The sequence below is a fragment of the Oryzias latipes genome, chromosome 22, assembly GCF_002234675.1.
Source record: "Oryzias latipes chromosome 22, ASM223467v1".
Taxonomy (NCBI): domain Eukaryota; kingdom Metazoa; phylum Chordata; class Actinopteri; order Beloniformes; family Adrianichthyidae; genus Oryzias; species Oryzias latipes.
The window spans coordinates 8,741,207-8,761,703 of NC_019880.2; the positions used below are offsets into that span (position 1 = coordinate 8,741,207).

The window sequence follows — 20,497 nt, forward strand, 5'->3', positions numbered from 1 at the left end:
TTATAAACTACCATAAGAATGATTAAAGTGGTCTTTCATCTTGTAAATTTTTAGCCACATTTATTACTAAAACACAGAGATATTAATGAATGGTTATTTGCCTTTATGAGGGAATTGTCATGCAGTTGTTTAGTTGCTCTTTTATAAGTGAAACTTTATCAAAGAAGAGTTTAAATGTTTAGACCTTTAATTTGGCTCAAATTCCCTAAAGGTTTGATGTGGTGGAATCACGTCGTATTGAAAACAAAGAATACAAAGCAAGAGGTTTTCTGGTCCTGGTGCTTCAAAACTTTGTTTCTGTATCAACTTTTAGCCAAAAATCAAGGTATCTGTAAACTCCACTAAATGTACAAATCCTGCTGTACAACAGATGTCGAGTCTATAGGTGATAAAGATGAATTCCTCTTCAAAAATGAGTTGATCCAGTACCTCAGTAGTGCCGTTTCATTCTGGAAATCTGAAACACTGGTTGGATTTCCTGCCAGTACCCACTTGTAAATTTATCTCCCCAATGATACTGAAGAGGCTTGTTACTGCACCTGTGAACACTCACTCATTGGTGCTTAAAAATTAAACTGGTGTGAAGGTTTTTCTTGGTTGAGGCCCTGCTCTCGAGGCTTTACTTACCTCTGTCTTTGCCAAAAGTTAATCCCCCTTGGTGCTTTTCCGCTACAGCTGACACTTTTCAGATGATGCGTGCGTGGTAATCCGCCAGGAAAAATGGACCACAGTGGAGTATGAAGGAGTTTTCTGGCCTCAAACCGGCTTTGAGGTCACAAAGTCCCTTCAGCCGGGGAGATTAGTCTGAAAAAATAATGACATCCTTCCCAGGATTGAATACAATAGAAGTGTCAACAAACTTCAATTGAAACATGCATCTTTTGAAGTGTTGAAACGAAATTTGTCATTGAGAAAATGATGAAACAGCAGAGAAGGTGAAACAGGGAAATTCTATTGTTGGAAGACCCTGAAGCATCCATCTAAAGACCAAGATTACCCTCTCGAAAGAGAAACTGAAAACAATGTCAGACTGAAACGTTTCAGACTAATTTAGCAGTAATTTCACAAAAGTCCCAAAGAGGAGGAGCACATTAAAAAATCAAGACTTCAAACCAATTGGTTCTTCCAATGGCAAGCAGGCTGAGTAGTAAATACACATGTGAAAAATAATCTGTCCCCATTAGACGTTTTTTTTCATAAGTTAATGCCAATGATTGAAAAATTAATTAAAGCCAGGAGCAGCGTTGTATGACTAACTGCCCTTGACATCCGTCCACCTTTGACTCTGCCTCACTTGCTGAACAGCTGCTACGATCCCGCCTCACCAGCATTCTACACGCCTGGTCTGTTGTCACCCATGTTCCATCCTGGTATGTAAATGCATATGCATATGTACATACATGACACTTATCAGCCTCACTGACCCCGCCCATCATTCTGCCTCTGCCAGCCTGGTCAAACCTGCACATGACAAATTCATGAAAAGAAAACAAAAACAAGTTTTTCAAAATGGTATCCTTTCTGCTGCTTTTATCTCATAGCAACCATTTTCTGTTTTAGTCGCCTGAGGGTTTTTTTTACGGCCCCGACAGACGAACCTGCCTCAGTATAACTCCATTAATGAAGGATCAAACTGTCCAAGTGAATAAAGAAGAAATGACATAAAAATGAGCTAGAAAGAACATGTATTACACGTGTAACATTTTGTCTGCATAAAGACATTGGACCTGCAAACATTGAATAATTACAGCAACTACACATAAATAATATGTAATGAACTAAGGAAAATTTTTATTTTAAGAAATTAAAAACTTTTATGCTCTCGCGGTTCACATAAAACAACATGGCGGGCCACATTTGGCCTCCGGTCCAGGGGAAATAATCACTATAACAAATGAAAACTGAACCCCAGGAAGTTGAGGAACACATTTTATTGGGGAAAACTGAAAGAGAAACTGTGCTCCGTAAAGCAAGAAGAAATAAATACTGTGCTGCTTCAAACAAAAAGACAAAAATAGAGGGATTAGAACTCTGGCCAAACATAAAATAAGTCAGGGAGACAACTGTCCCGGCCACATTGACCGTCAGAGTCAGCAGCTCCCCACAAAGGCTACCTAACAAGGTCAAACTGTTCAAAAGAAAAAAACAAAGCCCGCAAAATTAGACAACCAAGGTCCAACTCCAAACTAAAATAACAAAACCCAGCAGTACAAGGCTGCTGAGGACCACGAGGGGAAAAAGAGAGAGAGAGAGAGAGAGACCGACTGTCATCCTTAGGAGGAGCTTAAATTTGTAGCTGGTGCCAAAGTGTTTTTTTAACTGTAAGATGGCAGCCTAATCCAAAGTCAAAAGGCTTTGGTTGTGGTTGTAGAATTAACAGGGGTGAAAATTTCACGAAGATCACTCAAACAAAAGCGTTTTTTTTTTCTGTATTGCTGGGAAATGTGAATATCGCCACAGTTCAAACTTTGCCACAAAATGGCCGTCAAGCTGTGGGTTCTGTGGCCATCCCATAATAATTTCAAAACTTTTTTCGGATGTCCCTGTCAAACGTTTTAATTTTATTAGTGGATTTTAAAATATCTTTTGTGCCCTATTAGAAATTTTGGCCACATTCATTGTTTTTTTCTTGGGCGGGTTTTCTGGCTGTGATTTCATGATTTATCTATTTATTGGGGTGGGGGTGTGGAGGGGTTGCTCAAAATTAATTTTAACCAGGTACTAGGTGTGTGCAAATGTTGATGAGTTTTTGAGAATGTGGTGAGATCAAACTTTTGCTGAAAGGCGCAATAAGATCGGAAAATTGCAAAAGACTCTTTCTAAAATCACCAATGATCCGCGCGTTACCAAATTTGTTTTCATCTGTTTTGGAAAAATTTAAATTTTAATAATAAATAAAAAGTAAACATTTATAAAATGTGAATGTTTGAGGAGAAAATCCCTGTTAAGCAGTAACAACACAGGGTTCGCTCCACATTCAACAAAACCATCTGGATCGTCACCAAGACCTTTGGATAAATATTCAGTAGATTGATGAAACCACAGATGAAGTTTTGGAATGTGTGAGGCTCATGACACCTAGGGTAAAACTAAAGCAGAATTTTAGGAAGAGATCTCCAGACTTGGTGGGGTTAGTGGGATTGGCAGGAATGGAACACATTTCATCGAAGAGAAGAAAAATTCTTAAGCGGTTTGTTCGATCGTCAGTTTATTAGATCAAAAACATGGTGGTTAAGCTGCAGCACAATGTTCTACAAACACATATATATGGGTTCCAAAACAGAAATAAGTTTAGGATTTTTAATCCGTTTAGTCAAAGTCCAGAATTAGATTCATTCTGGATGCTGTTTTTATGACCTTAAACAACCTCTACATGAAGCTCTAAAACAGTTTCATGTCAACACTTCTATAAAAACCATAAATTCTTCCACATTCAACTTGGTTGCAGTTTTTGCAAGGCAGTTACTTTTACACATGGAGGTTTTTCTTAATAATTGACATTTTGAATTGCATTTTGTTTTGCTTATCTTGCATAGTTTTAAATATTAGCATGTTAATCTGCAGTGTCTGATTCAGACAAAAATGGAAAAAAAATATTTATACAAAAATGGAAAAAAAAAACATTTATACATTAAGAAGACAATTACTATTTTGCAGCATTATGTTAATTTTCTAATTTGTCCTAACTCAATAAACATACTTTCCACGTCAGATTTAATTTAGCTATCAAACGGTAAGCTTTCTGTTGGGAAAGGGATCATTATAATTTTTTTCATTAATTTTAAAACTACGCTTTATTTCTAAATCAATCATATTAATGTTTTTTTATTTGTGGCTGTTGTTGCTCAAAAAAATTGCCAAACAAAATATTCTTGGTGCAGAAAAATACTAGATAGATCTCTTTTTTGTGAGGAAGAAACTCTAGATTTGCTTCACTGGAAAAAAATAAAATAAAATAACAGAATTTTATTCATGCCCCCCCCCCCATTTTTAAATGAAAAGTTCATTATTTAAAATAAAAGACAAAGGAAACAAAAGAAGACAAACCAGTTTTTTCCAACTTCAATCAAAAATGTTAGTGCTGGGAAAAATGATGCTATTTGATCCCATAAAAAATTGGTTTACCGTCCTAATGACTCCTTTATAAAATGAGTAAAATCTTAGAATATGAAAAAGATATGTAGTGAAAATAACTATGCACCTGCAAGTAATTAGTTTGGATAATTGAGGGCTTTTACCGATCCGGTTAAACACCACGAAGTAAAACAAAAAGCTGATTGCTGTTTATTGCTTGTTAGTCCAAACTATTCATTGCAGCGTTAGTCCGGTTGTCAAATATCCACTTGCAACTGCAGACTTGTGTAAGTCTTTTCATTTTTAATCGCACAGTGACTGAGACACTGTTCCTGTAGCAGAGCGTCCTCCTGACGAACATCTGGATCAGCCATACAGATGCTTTGGCATCACTTAGTTTGCCGTTTAACAAACCTTTCTGTCTCAAACAAACTCTAATCTTTCTACCTTTAATCTTGATCATTTTGGTGGAGGCGTGAACTGTTTGTCCTGAGGGAACTTGGAAGAGAAAAAGAGGTGGAGTACAAGTTTCAGGCCCACAGTCAAGATAGGATTTCTTCACCTCTTGGTCATAAATATTTCAGACCGGGAGGCCATGGCTCGACTGGAGAGAGCCACAGTAGAAAAGGATGTGTCCTTGTGGACAGCAGACCCAAAGAAGGAGAGCTGAGGACGAGAAAGGGGTCGGTGCAGCATGGAGGAGGTGGTGAGGCAACGGCCGGTGATCTCTGCGAGAGAAAGAGGTCAGTCTGAGCAACCCGAGTACCTGCTTGTGTGTAAGTCTACACGCGTGTGCATCCACATGGAGTGTATTATCGCTGAACAGCTATGAAGTCTCTCACAGAGTTGCAAGTCACTGCTCCCCACTTGTTTGAGATTGTTTAGAATTCATTCCCAAACAACAGAGGAAGAACGTTAAAAGCATAACCGTAGAAAATAAGTCAAAGAGCTCCATATGGAACCTATCAGAGACGATGCAGACGGAGCGGAGGGCGCTGCTTGGAGCTGCATCTGCTGCATCGTTTTTATCACTGTATTCCACCTCTTCCCCCTGCTCCAACCACCGCCAGGCCCGGGCCCGGGACGCTACGCTCTGCCCCCTACAGTTGGGTTCATCAACCATGACTTCACCAAGCCCAGCAGCCCCGCGTACTCCTTCCGCTGCCGCACCAGCAGTGCCAGTAAGTTTCCACACAAAACTGTGGTGGAAATGAAATGTCTCTGTCACGCTTTGCTCAAATTACAGCAGTGATACACAACACCAGCGTCCTACTTAACTGTGTCTCCACAGCTTTGTTCATAGCAACCAGGGTTTCGCACACATGTTTTGAAAAAAACAGTGTTTGTACTTTTGGTCCCAAAGAAATCAAAACCATCTAAAATGATGCTGGGTGTTGCAGTAAATCTGTCATAGAGAGTGGGTCATCCTGATATCCACTCTGACTCACAATGTAGTTTTATCTGAGCACCTACAACAAAAAACTTTTAGACACAGTGGTAAAATATTGATTGTGGATTTCGTTTTCTCTAGTGGTTTCTGTGGACTCCAGCCCTGGACCGAGGTACCATGTTCATGCCAAGCTTACTCGGTTTGGCCAGATGGAGACTCCTTCTTATTCCTTTTCAGGCAGAGGAAGTCAAATTGGGAATAAAGGTAAAAAAAAGGGAAAACATGCTGTGTAGTTTCGGCAATAAGGGTTCTGCAGTAGAACGAAGCCCCAATCTTTAAGACAATTATGTTTTTGAGTTTTCCTTTGGTTTGTGTCCACAGACGTACTGTTCCAGACTCCAGGACCGGGGGCCTACAGCCCAGAGAGAGTACCCCCTGTCAACGGTCAGCGCCGACCCCCATCCTACACCATCGGCCCCCGAACAAGATACCGATCTGTTGACCCTGTACCAGCACCTAACAGGTAAAAAAGGATTTTAAGAAAGAAATGTAAAGATTAACAGTTGATCCAAATAATTAATACAGTACAGTGGTCCCTTGTTTATCGCGGGTTACGTTCTAACAATAACCCCAATAAGTGAAGTCTATAAAGTATGATTATAGATGTTTTAAAGCTGTAAAACTCCTCACTACAGACTACATAAACTTTTTTTCGACAGACATGAACACTTTCACACTTTTCCATTTTGTTTAAATTGTCAAATTTCAAACTTTCAAAGAAAATAAAGTCCCGTGTTATAGAATGTCATCAATTTGCCTGCGATCAAAGATTAATGCCATTTTGCCATTACAGCACAAAGAAGATTGATTGACACGGTCAACAGCCAATCACAACCCAGAAAAAAGCTTGCTGTAAAGAAAAAAAAAAAGCATGTAAAATTGAGTGCGTGAGAGCGCAAAAGGCAAACATTGTTTTTGCGGGGAACCACCATATCGTGTAACATGTTTCATACATACTTTATTCCTTTTTAAACTGACTTATGACACCCATCATCATATTGTTTTTTCATGGGGTCTAGTTGTGTGAAATTTGTGCTCCGCATTTGACCCATCCCCTGGGGGAGTAGTGAGCTGCAGACACAGCCACGCTCGGGTTTAACCCCCCAATCCAACCTTTAAAGCTGTGTCAAACAGGGAGGCAACTGGTTCCCATTTTTGGTATGAATTGGTCTGCATTTGAACTCATGACCTTTTGGTCTTATCGTGGACACTCCACCATAAGGCCACTGATCTGAACCTTAAAGTTGCTGTTATTTAACCAGCATGTTTCTTCTTGATTAAATAAATGAATCAAAAGGTAAAAAGACTATTACAAAAAGCATAATAGTGAATAACAGTTTTTAGTTTTTTGCTGGTTGAAGTAACTTACAGTCATAATTTGCCAAAAATGTTAATACTTCTGGGCGAGGTCGATTTTATCCTAAATATTTCCAGTTCTGTGAATGGAAGATCATCTGCTACAACCACCCCAGCCATAATCTTCATATCAATCATGATTAATGGATTTTTATTTTATTTTATTTTTTTAGTATCTGTGGAATAAAAGTAGAGTAAGGCTTGAGTCACCAAAATATAAGATCCGGATAGAGGATGTCAGAAACCATTTTTTTTGTTGTAAATTAAATCCCGCTTCTGTCTGCCTTTGTCTGAACTCTAACAGCTACAGTCTTCCAAATCTTCTGGGCTGCCAGGTTCCCCACAAAACCTCCAGTGCCAGTTACAGCTTCTCATGCCGGAGGAAGGTCGGCGCTCCCACTGAAGATCTCGCCAAAACTCCCGGACCAGGACAGTACAGCAGCACAAACCCCGACATCTACCGACAACGCCAGCCCTCGTTCACCATGCAGAGCCGGACTAAGAGGCCGCTTTATTCCTCTGCTATTCCAGGGCCAGGAACATACAGCCCTGAGAAGATTCATACACACCTTCCAAAACCTCCATCTTTCAGCATGGGCATCAGACACTCAGAGTACATTACCCCACTTGTGATCAATGTAGTTGATTGAAAATACTGAGCGACCACTTTATTTCTTTTAATCCATCCATATTCCAAACCTGCTAAATCACCTTTGAGGGCATGGGGTTGCTGGAGCCTATCCCCAGCTTCTGTTGGACCTGGGAGTACATCATGCCAGTCTGTTGCAGGGCCACATTTTATTTCTTTTCACAATAATTGCAAAATGTGTGTTATTTGTGTATTAATTTATAAATAAAAAACATCAATATTTCATGCATGGTAAAAATATACACCAAAACTCTACCTTAAAATAAAATAAAATGATTAAAGTATAAATAAAATACTGTGCGGTAAAATTAGCCACAAATAACAGAAGCATAAAACGTTGTTTCAACCAATTTGGTTTAAAAATATAAATACATAAATACAGAAACTTTTACTGAATTGGTTGAATTATTAAATAAAACAGAATACTGTTTTTTTAATATAAGTTATCACAGTGAATGCAGCGAATAAAGTCAGACAATGCCTAGCTTAGCAGAAACCCTGCTTTGAAACCAAACATTTCGTTACCCCTTATTACCTCAAAATGGAATACAGCTGGAGAAAAAAATTCACATTTGTTTTCTTATCCCATGTTAGTTTAACAATAGGCAAATAGGAAAAGAAAAAAGTAAGAAAGTCACTGAGGTTTTTATGTTTTTTTCCTTGGAATTATGACGTTTACAGGTGAACTCCAGGAGCTGCAATGGCCCAAACCAAGCAGTTCCTTGGCACACACCTGGAACTGGTAAGCCCTCCCTGGAATCAGCCCCTTCAGTTCAATCTTGGTGTTGTCAGTTGGGCCCAGCTGAAGGAAAAAACACAGGGTCTGGTATACACATTTGTTTCTGTTTACACAGCTAGAATTGTATAGTAAGAGAGTAAAAAGACCATTGTTTCAAGAAAAAAATGCCTTATTTTTTGAAAAACTAATCTTTAAGTTCTGAGTTTTCTGTCCCCAGCATATGATTGTATGATAAATTGTAAAAGAAAGTGCTCTACATATAAAATATTGTAGAATTAACAGATATATATATATATATATATATATATTTTTAACATATCTTAAAAAGGCTTCTCAAACACAGTGATATAGCATTTCTTGCCTGCCCGCAAAAGCCAAACGGTACAATTTTACCACTTTGGTCAAAAATTTCAAAAATCTAAATATTTTTAGCATTTAAGTTTGACTCAACATTCTATGTTCACCTGTGAAATTTTTTTTAACAGAAATAGTTTATTTAGGTTAAAACATCATTTAGAGGTGTCTCCAGGTTTTTACTCATTGCTGTTTCTCCAAACACATTTCCCCGTCTGAAAATCTTACAACATTTCACCACCAGTGACATTTTGTAGAAAATGAATTCATTTGGGTTTTCTGAAGGTCACGGAAAGAGGAAAAGTAATCAGTCCCTTTTCATTTTTCCTTAAATTTGAAGGAAATACTCTATGTACTAAAGCTACTAGAAAGATATTTATTTTGCTTGCAGGTTTTACATTGTTTGTTTCCATTCTAACAGTACATAAAAAATGCTTTGTGCTCAAAAATCATAAACGTTGAAAGACATAACAAAGACAAAAGGTTTTGAAATATATTTTATGGAAACTTGTGAGGTTGCCTGATGACTTGAAGTATTTTTCAACTTCCTCTTCTGATGCGGGTTTTGATGTCATATGTGGGATTTTTTTCTTCATTGCTCAATGTATGACTAAACAAGTGCGGACGGGTTTTTTTCTTACATTGACAGAAAATGATGAGCCTTGGTTTTCCCACCGGTACAGTATCTGGTACTTTAAGGGGAAGATATGGTGACTTGCCCATGTAGGAGGAGGAGACCATTCCACTAACAAGTTTCTTGATTTATGAGCAGAAACTCGGACATCTACAGGAGGATCTGGTTTCACTGCATAGAACAAGAAGAACATTTGACATCGATACCAACTTGACTGTGACGCTGTTTAACACAGATTTTCTTCCTCTTGTTATTTGTCTTATTTAAAAAGGTTAATTTCTCACCAATATCCTCCAACATGAAGCCTGCCAGATAAGAGCTGCTGCCGCCAGAATGAACTGCTGTGATGTTGATTATGTAGTCAGTGAGGAGTTTCAGGTTGGGCAGATGGCAGTGCCACTGCTAAACGAAAAACATGCGATTACAATGTTTGCAGCTTTTGACAAATTATTACAATATCTTCATTGCAAAACTGAGTTATAAAAGTGTCTCTTAGTGGTTAAACCTTTAAAGCTTATATTTTCCTGGATGAAGACTTTATTTAGAAGCTACAAGGACTTTGACTTTTGGAGTAAAAATGGCCACTTCCATAACTGTTATATAAGTTGGACAGATGAATATGTGTCTGGATTTTCATTTTGTTACGCGAAACAAAATGTGATAATTTTCCCAAGCAACAATAAATTCCACTTGGACCCGGATCATCTTTCCTAGCTGGGCTCATGTTGATGGGATGTCTGAGGTTAAACCAAATCATGGTGGTACTTAGATGTTCACACCAGCAACGCACATTCACGCGGTCACTTCCAATGAAAAGTCTAAGTAAAGGCACGTAAACGTTAGTTTCGGGCTTCCACATTTAAAATTCTCCACGTTTTTGGGCTCCATGTACAAAACATGGAGTGCGCATTTAAAGTTAAACCAGCGAGGGACAGCGAGGGATTTAGTAGTGACGTTTGGATGGCGTTTTGTTCAGAGACATGTCAACCATTTAAAAACTGATCATGGAGGAGAAATAAAAATTTCTATCATGTCTAATTTCATCAGCATAAAAAAAGTTTCCTCTGTGTTGTAATTTTGGCAAATTTAAAAGTATGTTCACATTCCAGCAACCTCGAAGCTGAGGTTTTTGTGGAAATTAAAGCTTTTTTTTTCTGTCAGCATATCGTCTTTTGAAGACATCAAGCCACGGTCATGAAATCCTATAAATAACATTGTAGCAGTCAGTGGACCTTTCTAAAAAGTTCATTTAAAGTTACTTCTCTAACACTTTTGCTCTCATACAAATTTTGTCGCCATGGTGACCGCCTTCTACAAATTTTGCATTCAAAGGAGCCTTTTCAAGCGTGTCTGTGACTGGTTATAACACAAAAGGTGTTCATCCAAGTTAATCCAGTTCATAAAAATCCAATCATTAAATATTATTTGTTTTTGAGAAATGCTTGTTCCATTTGGCTTGTGCGCTCTGTGGAAAGCTTCTTGTTTTATGTCCCTGAAGCAGAAGTGAGGCTGGTACCTGCTCTGAGTCCGGGGACGGCGTGGAGGAACCAGAGGAGGTGATGTTACATATCTTGGTGCTTGACTGCCTGTGTCTCTCCCTGTTAAACAAAAACAGCCACAGAAACAGAAATGAAAAATCTGGATTGAAAAATGTAGCTTGTCATGTAACAAACATCTTCATGTACCTGTAGGTGGCAATGTAGTGTGTGGGTGAGGAAACAGCAGGTTGAGGCCAGGAACAAAAAGTCCCATTGGGATAGCTGGCACACCGACAGTGAACTTTGGGAATGGAAGGAGGATCTAAAGTAGCAAAACAGATTTTATGTTCGAGAATAATTTCAAAAATGTAATCTGTGGCGTCTAATATAAATGATTTCATAAAATAACCCTTTCAAGAAATGTGTTTTCAAGCCTCAAATAACACATTTATCAGTGATTTAAGCAATAATTTTAGAACATTGAATACAATGAGTCTTATAATCCTAATTTTTATTAAATAATTCATTTTCTACTTTTTGTTCATTTGCTTACTTATGTTTGTACTGTTTGTTGTTCCTGTTTTTATGTTGTTCTATGCTGGAGAACGGAATTGCCCTAAATATAGTCAGTCAGTCTGTCTATCTATCTATCTATCTATCTATCTATCTATCTATCTATCTATCTATCTATCTATCTATCTATCTATCTATCTATCTATCTATCTATCTATCTATCTATCTATCTATCTATCTATCTATCTATCTATCTATCTATCTATCTATCTTTTGAAGTTTGTTAAAAGGACAAAAAAAATCCTTATTTTTGTAATGTTTAAGAAAGAAGAAAAAATCAATATTTAGTTTGAAATTACAAGTTTTTCTGGGGTCTAAAATGAGTTAAAACAACTTAATTTGATGGAGAAAAAACAAAGTTGAAAAACTTTGATGGATTTAAAGTCTGGATTCCTCAAAAACACTAAATCTCTTCTTTATAATGGTTACAATGCTGGGCTTTTAGTAAACTGGACAAAAAAATAAATAAAAAAACGCTCCAATGAGCAAGAAAGAAAAGTGATGAGGACTTGTACTCACCCCCTGATGTTGCAGTCGCTCTCAGCAAGTCCAAGGCTCGACTTCCAGGAACAAATATGAGGAGAGCCACGGTGACAAATGCACTACCAAACATCTCCGCAGTCCCAATTTTGATAGAGTTACAGAGTTATCTTTAAACCTTGACACCTTCTATTCTTGGATTCTAAGATAAAGGTCTCGCCTGCTTGGCAGCAGCTCTGCTGTATGTGTTTGAATAGTGGCTCATCTGTGTTTTTAAGCCTACTGAAAAAAAAGAGGAACAGCATGTATGGCTCACCAAAGTGAAACTTCATAGAAAAGAATATTTTTGCATCATGGGAGGTTTCCTTACATCACAAAACACAAGCTGGTGTGATTTTGACTTTATTTTGTTTCAGTTTTATACACAAAAAAATGTTGGTGACTGGAATTTACATTAAAAAAATACATGGACAGGCAGAGCAGTGGTTTGAAAAAGGTAAACATACATGTAAGCCCCTCCCTGTGTACTTTCAGGTACTCTCCTTAGTGGGTTTTATGCTCCTCAGCCCCATCTGCTGCACGCTGGAAGCAGACACAGTTGAAATAAAATAAACGTGTCAATGCACTTTAGTAGTCCTTTGGTGTCCAGCTGTCAGACGTGTGCTCGGTTGTTTCTGTGAGACCATGACAGTTTTTTTGGGGTCCATCCAGATAGTTCAGACAGTGAGCCATTGTGCAGGGTTAAAGCTGGGCCTCCATCTTTGTTTGGGGAAATGCTGGGAAGTCCACTGCCGGATGTTCGCAGGGACATGAAGGCCTTATTGATCCAGCTGTTTTTGGCTTCCTGAAGGTTGTTGGACAGAACTCCCTTCTGGTGCTCCAGCTCCTGTGTGAACACAGGATAAAAAATCTTCACTACTCACTAATGTCAATGTCATGTCCGGAAAGCTTAACTTTTGAATTATTTAATTCCATTTTGTTACCTTTTTTTGATTTTATTTTTTTAACCTTTAGCTCACAAGTAGGAAATTAAAGATGCATACATGGTTTATCACTCGTACGTTTTTATCCTTTCTATATTTTAACATAAACAAACCATTAGTCCCAGTGTTTTCTACCATTTTATGTTCATCATTTGATTGTTGTTTTTAGTCAATTGTGTTTTAAGATTTTTGTATGTTTTGTGTCAAGTATCTTGTGTTCCACACACATGTTGATGAAAGTTGCTCTTTAAATAAAGTGATGAATTAACTGATAAAATCTCAATTTTATATTGAAGCTAAATAACACATCATGAATGAATTAAAGAAAAAAATATAATTATCCTGTTTAGGTGTTTTTTTTAAACCAAAGTTCTTGAAAAAAAAGTTGCTAAAGTTTAAATTACTAGTTTTACACATATCTTCTAGATTTATAAATGTATTTCAGCTTTGCTACCAGAACATCTAACTCTTGACTAGCCTTGGTGTTATAGGGTGAATACTTAAACTGTAGAAAATGTCTAAATTGTTTTCTCGTAAAATTACATCACAGGACATGATGAGGTAATCTGCAATAGAACAGCCAAACAAATATATTAATCTCAAAATGAAAGGGAGACAAAAACAAATGTATGTGCCAAACTCATACAAACAGTCCCCTGTCACCACGTTGGGCTGTTTGGACCAATCAAGAGTTTAGTTCATTCTGTTTGTTGGTGTTGGCAGGTGTGAAAGCTACGGAGGCCTGAACATGACAATTAAAAATAATTAATGATAATTCCATCAAAATAATAAATTGTTGCACGAATTAGCGTTTTGGGTGCTCAAATTAGCATTTTGTGAAAATACTAAATTGTTGTCACAACATGCTAAATTTAGGCACAAAATACTAAATTGTTGCCACAAAATACACAAAATGTTACTTCTTGGGCACAAATATTTACTTTGAGCGAGCATTTTTTTTTTTTTTTAATGTCATGTCCAGGCCTCTGTAGAAAACTCAGTTGTACTGTGGAGCAGACCAAGCAAGCCATCATCTGTTTGCCTGAAATAGGGGCTATCTTCACTTGGAAGTGAACTCTGCAGTAGTTTACAACAGTGTGAGTTCAGATGGATGACTCAGAGGACTAAAGAGTTGAAGCAAACTAAAGAATGTTAAAAACAAAGAGAACAGTGCATTAGAGAATGGACAAAATAACCAACATTTGAATCTGAAGAAGTGCAAATTCTGAAAATGTGTGAAAAATAGTGTCATCATTGAAGGTTTTTTAACTTTTCCAGTAAATCCAGTTGAGTCTGCAGGACTTCTTTCATTGGAAATGCAGGTTTTCAAATTGAGGTGCAGCATAGTTTACCTGAATCCTGCAGTTGGCCTCCACCATTTGCAGTTTGGTCTGTGCCAGCTCTTTTTGTAGGTTTGTGATCTGAGCCCTGAGGGACTCCTTCTCCTGGTCCTCCTGCCTCCGCTGATCAACTGGTGTGTAAGTTGGATCAGGCTCCTCTCTGACTTCTTCAGTTTTCTGTTGGACACCGGTCTGCTCCTCTGCTTTAGAGTTATGACTTTCCAAAGCTGACCCAGCTGTGTGTTGACAGTGGGGGCAATCCTTGATTGCACTCTGCAGGACAAGAAGAAAGGCAGAAATGAATCGACATTATCTGGTGTTGCAACTTTAGTCAGAGTTAAAACTGGTTCATGGACTTATGACAGTTGAGCATAACTTGTAAATTCTCACAATGATTGTGTTGAGTTGGTCTGTGAATGCGGCCTGCTGCTTCTCCAGGCGCAACGTCAGCTGAGAGCAGATCTGAGAGGGAGGAGCATCCAAATGTTTCACACCTCTGTCCATGCTAATGTTGGGCAACATCACACAGTTCTTACCTGTTTGTAGTCAGCAATAATACCAGAAGACCTTTTGATTTCCTGCTCAGCCTTTTCCAGTTCTCTCCGTAATACTTCCTTCATCTACAAGAGAACATTTCTTTACTCAAACACCACCGCACTGAGAATCAGCAGCATTTTCTGCAAGGATTCAATGCCAAATATTTATTGTTACCATGGCGGCTTCCTCTTCTTTCCCTCTTTTCTCATCTTCTGTGATCTTCAGTCGATGTCTGGTCAGCAGAAGGTCTTTTGTTAGTTCATCCACCCTGTCTTCTGCCTGCAAAAAAACCCCACAAAGATTTACTGAAGGCAACCTTTCCCTTTTACTGTCCTGGACTGGTTTAAAAGGAGCTTTTATTACCTTATCCAGAGCGTTTCTCAGAAGAACCTTGCTGGTGATCAGTGTGTGAGCAAGGTTATCGTTCTCCTGCTCCAGGCGGAGGCTGGTCTGCTGAAGCCGACGATTTTCCTCCTGCAGACAACATGAAGAAAATTTGTCAGAATCCAAAATCTGAAGAAGAAAAAAGAGCAAATTCCAAACAAGAGTAAAAACTAACCACATATGTGTCTAGCGGGTCTTTATCCATGAACTGAAGCTGACTTCCTTTTAGTTTAGCTTTCTTTGATGGCACCTGAGAAGAAGAGAGAGCTGTTGAATTAAAACAATGTTGTCATAATTAACCAGGCTTAGGAGGCTAAAAATGATGCAGAAGTGGGATTAGCTGTACAAATTAATAACAGGCCTCTACAAAATGTTTTTAAATGGTAACAAATAAAATAACGCATCCTTAACCCATTTAAGATTAATAGAAAAGGAAAAGGATTTGTTTGCTTTTGATGCATAAAAATAATAGCTATAATTAAAAAAATAAATGCCTTTCAGGAATCATTTGACTGCATTTAAAATTACAAACCTGCTTTGCAATAAAATATTGATCTGCAAGTCAAGTCTGTGTGAAATAACAAAACTGTGCAAATGTTTAATGTTTATTGGTTGGACAGGTGGTTAAACATACTCGGCCAGCAGCGCTTTCCTGTTGGAGCAAAGTCATAAAGATGTGGTTCTTCAAGTAGAATCCCTTATTTTCAGTTTTTTCCATTAAATTGACATCAGTAGAAAATAAAACATTTAGTTAAACTTTTATACTTCTCAAAGTTTATTTGAGAACAAATAATAAGGAAGCCATAATAACAGCTTATGGAAATGTCAAATTTAGATGCATTTCCTGTTGAAAAATGTGAATTTATGCAGCTCATAAAGCAGAATTATGAAGTATGATGTCTCACTGTGAATGTTGGTTCTGTTTCAGCCACCAGACATGCAAGGATCTCCTCCTCGCTCATCTCTTCAATGGCGCGTGCATCACAGGCCGTCACCATGGCCATCTCTTCCATCATCTCGGCCAAAAATGTTCTTCCACTCAGAAAGCCGTGGTGTCTCAGAGTCACCAACTTCAACCGAGATAATCCACTTTCAGATGTCAAGAGATATTCCCAGATGAATCCGTCAAGTTAAGACATAAGAAGCTTCTTGAATTCTTGTTTGCAGCAAAAATGGAACAGGAAATTACAGGTTAAAGTCCTGAAAAGCGATTACAGTCCAAAGGTGAGACGCACAGAAGAGGCAGAAGTTAGAGTGACTTAGCGACACTTGTTGTGCTTCAGGTGTGAGAGCAGAAAGGGCTTAAGAATGACAGCTTGGACACACCCACAGGCGTGTTTGCATTTCTTATCACCTCACCTTTCTTCTTCCCGACACTGACCAAACATTGCTTTATGGCCTCACTTTTCATTCAGGAAAAAATGACTAGAGCAGTGATAAGAAAAAGAACAAATATAAATAACATGCACATATAGGATGAGCATTGTTGCACCTTTCGTTTCAAAATAAAATCCTTTTGGTTTTTTTTTTTGTTCAAAGATGCTCAGCAAACCTGCCCAACTTGTCACCCAAAGAAGTAAAGGATGTGGTATTTGTGATATTTGGCCCCGGGGGGTGTTGCAGCACTTTTGTTGTTTACAGGCTGAGCGAGAAGGAAACAGGTCCAGCAGGAACAGCAATAAATATCAATGCAAGTAACTAGAATAGGAGGGTTTTCGTGCCTCCACCCTTAAATCACAACAACTCTTTTGTTTTGTTTTTACAGCGTCTTCGTCATGTGAAAAAGGTCTATCTTGAACCTTCCATTGGCTCTGAAATCTTTTCCTGACCCATTAGTTTCATTTCCCTCTTTAGCATACAGCTGTGCACTTCTGTCTCTGGTTCAAATGTTTGTGCTTGTCTGGGACCTGTCAGCACTTCTGTCTGTAATTAAGCTCACCACCAAGCCTGATTTTCACACCCTGCCTGAGTTACAGTGAAAAAAGATGCCCCATGACATACCAATAAACATTTATTAGTCTTCAACAAAAGAAAAAAGGGGATATTTTGTGACATATATGTTCTAAACAAGTGTAAAGTCACATAGAGGATTCTGGTAAATAAACCCTTAAATGAAAATGTGTACAACACAACACAGATAACAATTTTACAAGACTATTATTTCTGGTATTAGCTCTAAAGAAGTAAACACAAAGGCTTAGTTCACTTTAAAAAACAAGTGAGAGACAATAAATATCTTAAATATAAAGCTTTAAATAGCAATAATCACATTTTAGCTTATCACTCCACTTGTAGCACAATTTATGTTTAAAAAATCATTTCCAAATGTTCATTTTAAAGTTTTCATACTTTGAGATCAACTGAGGGAAAGAAAGTCATTGATTATTTTTCAAAAAAAGAAGACATTTTTCACAGTTTTAAACTATAAGAACTCATCAATAAATGGGTAATGTCACTATTATATTGGGCTAATGCACTAAAGTGGACAAACTGGCTTTAAACTCCATAAACCAAAGACTCTCAGGAAAAAGTTACTATTTTTCTTTAAGAACAAACTTTAAATGCCAATGACTCTAAAAAAGAATACAACAAAAATGATTAATTTAAGAAGACAGCGTAACATTAATAATGTTATTTCTGTGACATTTAGTTCCCTTTCATTGTTATTTTATAGTTATTCTAATCTCCCTGTATCCACATTCCTTTACTTTTTTTTAACGTTTTATTTACTTCCCTTATTCCTAGTTTCATTGCTGCCATCTGGGGAAGCAGCACAGGTTTTTCAAAAATCCACAAAATGCACAAAGCATTTTAAACTCTCAGTCACCTCTCATGGAGTTTCTATGGCCCGCAGAGAAGCTGGCAGCCCTCTCACTGTAAAACTGGAGCGAGAAAAAGGAAGGACTGTGCTTTCACATTTACATTTGAGTGGTAGCAACAAAGTGGGAGAGAGGAAAGAAAAACAGAAAGCTAAACGATGGGGTGAACTCCCAGCAGGTGAAGATGTGGTTAGAAACCAGTCATGTGTCTGAGTTGTCCCCGCTCATGGTGTGGTTTAACATGTCCATTCTTGTGTATGTAGATTTGATACTTGAGAGAAGAAAAAAAAGTCCAGTTAAAGTTGGGAAACAGAGAAAAATGGGGATTTCCATGGCAGTACCAGTGCTCGTCTTTCTGTAAAGAACATAAAAATGCATTTTTTTTTTCAAAATGTACAATACTGCAACACAAGGAAAGGACATGTTTAAAATATAAGAAAACAGGTGTTTTTAGGCAGCAAAATATTGGCAAAAAATGTAAAGTAATTTGTTTATTAATGAAGTAAATGGACCAAAATACAAAAAAATATTCCATTAACAAGGACTGTAATGATGCTGGACACAGGAATTCTAACATGGTCCGCAAAGTTTTTACTAAGGCTGTGAATTGGCAAGAGTCCGGCGATTCGATACGTATCCCGATTCATGTTAAACATGTATCCCTAGACTCTAAAGCCGTGTTCACAGCCCCCCTTCTGCAACACACGTTCAAGCGACCACTTACAATGAAAAGTCTATGTAAACGCACGTATATGCACATTTTGGGCTTCCGTGTTGAAACCTCACAATACTAATATTGCTAAATAAAATATAACAACATTTCACAGAATCTTTTTTTTTTCTGCACCCCTAGCTTTTACAACATCACTCAATTGATCCATTATCAGATCCAACTCACAGCACACCATCCGTGCCATGCAAAAGTCTGTTTGACTCCAAATTATAGTTGAATTTGTGGCTGTGATGGCTCTGGTTCTGTTCTTGGGCACAGCACCCACAGACCCATGACACCGCCTGTTAAACTCCAGAACTGTAAGGTTCTTTTTGGACAGTGAAAGGGGAACGTCACATCAGCTGTGTGACAGGACATTGCAACAGAATGTAAAACTGGCAGTTTCGTAATTTAAAAGGTCGAGTTTCCCGCTGAAGACCGCGAAACTTGGTGGACGAGAAAGAGAAGTAAAACATGAAAAAAACGACAATTGCTGAGGAGAAAGTCAACGCTTACAGTCACATTAGTATAGGTTGACTGGAAGAGTCTCCCTGCTTACTAAAAACTTTTTAGCAAGTGATCAACAAGTTTGTTTAAAATAGCTAGTGTTGTCTCAATAATTTTTGACTTTATACTTTTCTTTTGATAACATTCTGGCATAAATCTAAAAACATGAACACTTACAATTAGCAAAAACCTGTTTAATTTCTTCCTTTAACAACTTATAACTAAAGAATCGAAAATGGTGCTTTTCAAAATGTATTTGAAAAGCTAAAATTGGTTTCACAAAATGCTTTATTCCTAAATTAAAAAGGCCATGTGCTGGATGAGTGACGTGATCATAACGTGAGCATTTGCAGTGAAAACAAAGTCAGACATCGGTGCTGTAGGGGCGTGGCGGAGAGGGGAACATGTCGGTGGAACTGTAACAACTCAGAGAGGAGGAACCCTGAAGGCTGGAAGGCAGGGGAAGGGAGACAGGCGGAGTTTCGTAGTAGGTGTGGAAGCCCAGACGTTCCCCTCCATTACGCATGTCCCCCGCACGGTCAGGGTGTGGCGAACAGGTGGGGCAGTGGTTGTGGTGAGGACTGGTGTCCAGCTGATCCAGGGAGACGGGGGTGATGTCTGTTCCGTCCATGGCGAGAGCGTTGCAAGTGTTGCATGGGAAGTGAGAGAGGGGGTCGGCTCCTGCCACAGAGCCGACGTCCTCCTCCGATTCATTTTTCTTACAGCAGTAATACTGCAGTAGGTTAGGAGACAGTGGAAGGGGAGAAGGAAGAGCCAAGTCAAACACTGTCTGTCTTAACAGATACAAATCTGTTTTATTGATGAATAAAGCTGAAAAGCAGGAACTTTTCACATTATATTGTCCTCATATATGACTGTTGAAGGGAGCATTATAATTTTTTGTCGGTTCTTCATTTGATTTTTTTTTTATACTTGTCTTTTTTCCAATAACTGAATATCAACACAACTCGTATAGCTGCTCCCTGTATCCATAAGGGTGGAACTGTCAACTGTTGAGCCAGCTTGCTATTTGTTACTATTAAAGACCCACTCCGAAGAAAATCCTGTTTTTGGTGCTTTTAACATGTTTGTGTAGCATTTCTCGAATGATGGAGGACATATATATAGAAAATTAAGCTAAAAATGACATTTTCTTTTGTATTTCTTTGTTAAAATGGTTGTGAATCAGGCGGAAACGAGTCCCCCAGAGGTGCATTACTAATTAACTACTGCCACTCTGCAGAAACTATGTCCTAGAAAATGATACAGTTTTTAAAACTGTGGGCTAAATGCATAATTAAAAGACCACTATGGACCCTTTTCTAAAATAGATTAAAGAATGATTGGAGTGGGACTTTAATGCAAAGTACAAAAAGTAAGTAGGTTTTGTAAGTGGAAAAGCAACTTAGAGTAGAATGAAAACAAAAG

At 38.1% G+C, this 20,497-nt stretch overlaps 3 protein-coding genes across 5 annotated transcripts; 1 reads left to right on the plus strand and 2 right to left on the minus strand.

The window, feature by feature from the left end:
* Positions 1–4,412: 4,412 nt before the first annotated feature.
* On the plus strand, positions 4,413–7,562 carry LOC101159872 (outer dense fiber protein 3-like protein 2). 2 transcript variants are annotated; one of them, XM_004082218.3, is made up of 5 exons: positions 4,413–4,817; positions 5,145–5,255; positions 5,606–5,728; positions 5,846–5,987; positions 7,185–7,562. In XM_004082218.3, the coding sequence occupies exons 1-5, from the start codon at positions 4,769–4,771 to the stop codon at positions 7,528–7,530; spliced, it is 771 nt and encodes a 256-aa protein (XP_004082266.1). In that variant the 5' UTR covers positions 4,413–4,768; the 3' UTR covers positions 7,531–7,562. The 2 variants fall into 2 exon arrangements, with proteins under 2 accessions (XP_004082266.1, XP_020569225.1); XM_020713566.1 differs by having other exon boundaries at positions 4,750–5,255.
* On the minus strand, positions 7,542–12,106 carry ebi3 (Epstein-Barr virus induced 3). Of its 2 annotated transcripts, none has more exons than XM_020713568.2 (6): positions 11,827–12,106; positions 10,942–11,056; positions 10,773–10,854; positions 9,541–9,655; positions 9,264–9,427; positions 7,542–8,331 (listed from the first exon to the last, which is right to left on the minus strand). In XM_020713568.2, exons 1-6 carry the CDS (start codon positions 11,918–11,920, stop codon positions 8,176–8,178), a joined length of 726 nt encoding a protein of 241 aa, XP_020569227.1. In that variant the 5' UTR covers positions 11,921–12,106; the 3' UTR covers positions 7,542–8,175. The 2 variants fall into 2 exon arrangements, with proteins under 2 accessions (XP_020569227.1, XP_004082542.1); XM_004082494.4 differs by having other exon boundaries at positions 9,541–9,658; positions 11,827–12,097.
* Positions 12,107–12,161: 55 nt separating this feature from the next.
* On the minus strand, positions 12,162–17,004 carry LOC101160121 (rab GTPase-activating protein 1-like). Its single transcript, XM_004082219.4, has 8 exons — positions 15,937–17,004; positions 15,207–15,281; positions 15,011–15,121; positions 14,822–14,926; positions 14,647–14,730; positions 14,501–14,572; positions 14,123–14,383; positions 12,162–12,673 (listed from the first exon to the last, which is right to left on the minus strand). The coding sequence occupies exons 1-8, from the start codon at positions 16,045–16,047 to the stop codon at positions 12,440–12,442; spliced, it is 1,053 nt and encodes a 350-aa protein (XP_004082267.1). The 5' UTR covers positions 16,048–17,004; the 3' UTR covers positions 12,162–12,439.
* Between the last annotated feature and the right edge of the window lie 3,493 nt (positions 17,005–20,497).

Bases quoted from the DNA above. Each gene is read 5' to 3' on its own strand.
- LOC101159872 (XM_020713566.1), top strand. From the start codon at position 5,030: ATGGAACCTATCAGAGACGATGCAGACGGAGCGGAGGGCGCTGCTTGG. The intron at 5,256-5,605 runs GTAAGTTTCCAC...CGTTTTCTCTAG, and splicing joins CTGCCGCACCAGCAGTGCCA to TGGTTTCTGTGGACTCCAGC. The intron at 5,988-7,184 runs GTAAAAAAGGAT...GAACTCTAACAG, and splicing joins CCTGTACCAGCACCTAACAG to CTACAGTCTTCCAAATCTTC.
- ebi3 (XM_004082494.4), bottom strand. From the start codon at position 11,920: ATGTTTGGTAGTGCATTTGTCACCGTGGCTCTCCTCATATTTGTTCCT. The intron at 9,428-9,540 runs GTGAGAAATTAA...TGTTCTATGCAG, and splicing joins CTTCATGTTGGAGGATATTG to TGAAACCAGATCCTCCTGTA. The intron at 8,332-9,263 runs GTAAGAAAAAAA...TTTTTCCTTCAG, and splicing joins GCTCATCATTTTCTGTCAAT to CTGGGCCCAACTGACAACAC.
- LOC101160121 (XM_004082219.4), bottom strand. From the start codon at position 16,047: ATGATGGAAGAGATGGCCATGGTGACGGCCTGTGATGCACGCGCCATT. The intron at 15,282-15,936 runs GTGAGACATCAT...TCTTCTTCTCAG, and splicing joins AAACAGAACCAACATTCACA to GTGCCATCAAAGAAAGCTAA. The intron at 14,927-15,010 runs GTAATAAAAGCT...GTTTTTTTGCAG, and splicing joins TGAGAAACGCTCTGGATAAG to GCAGAAGACAGGGTGGATGA.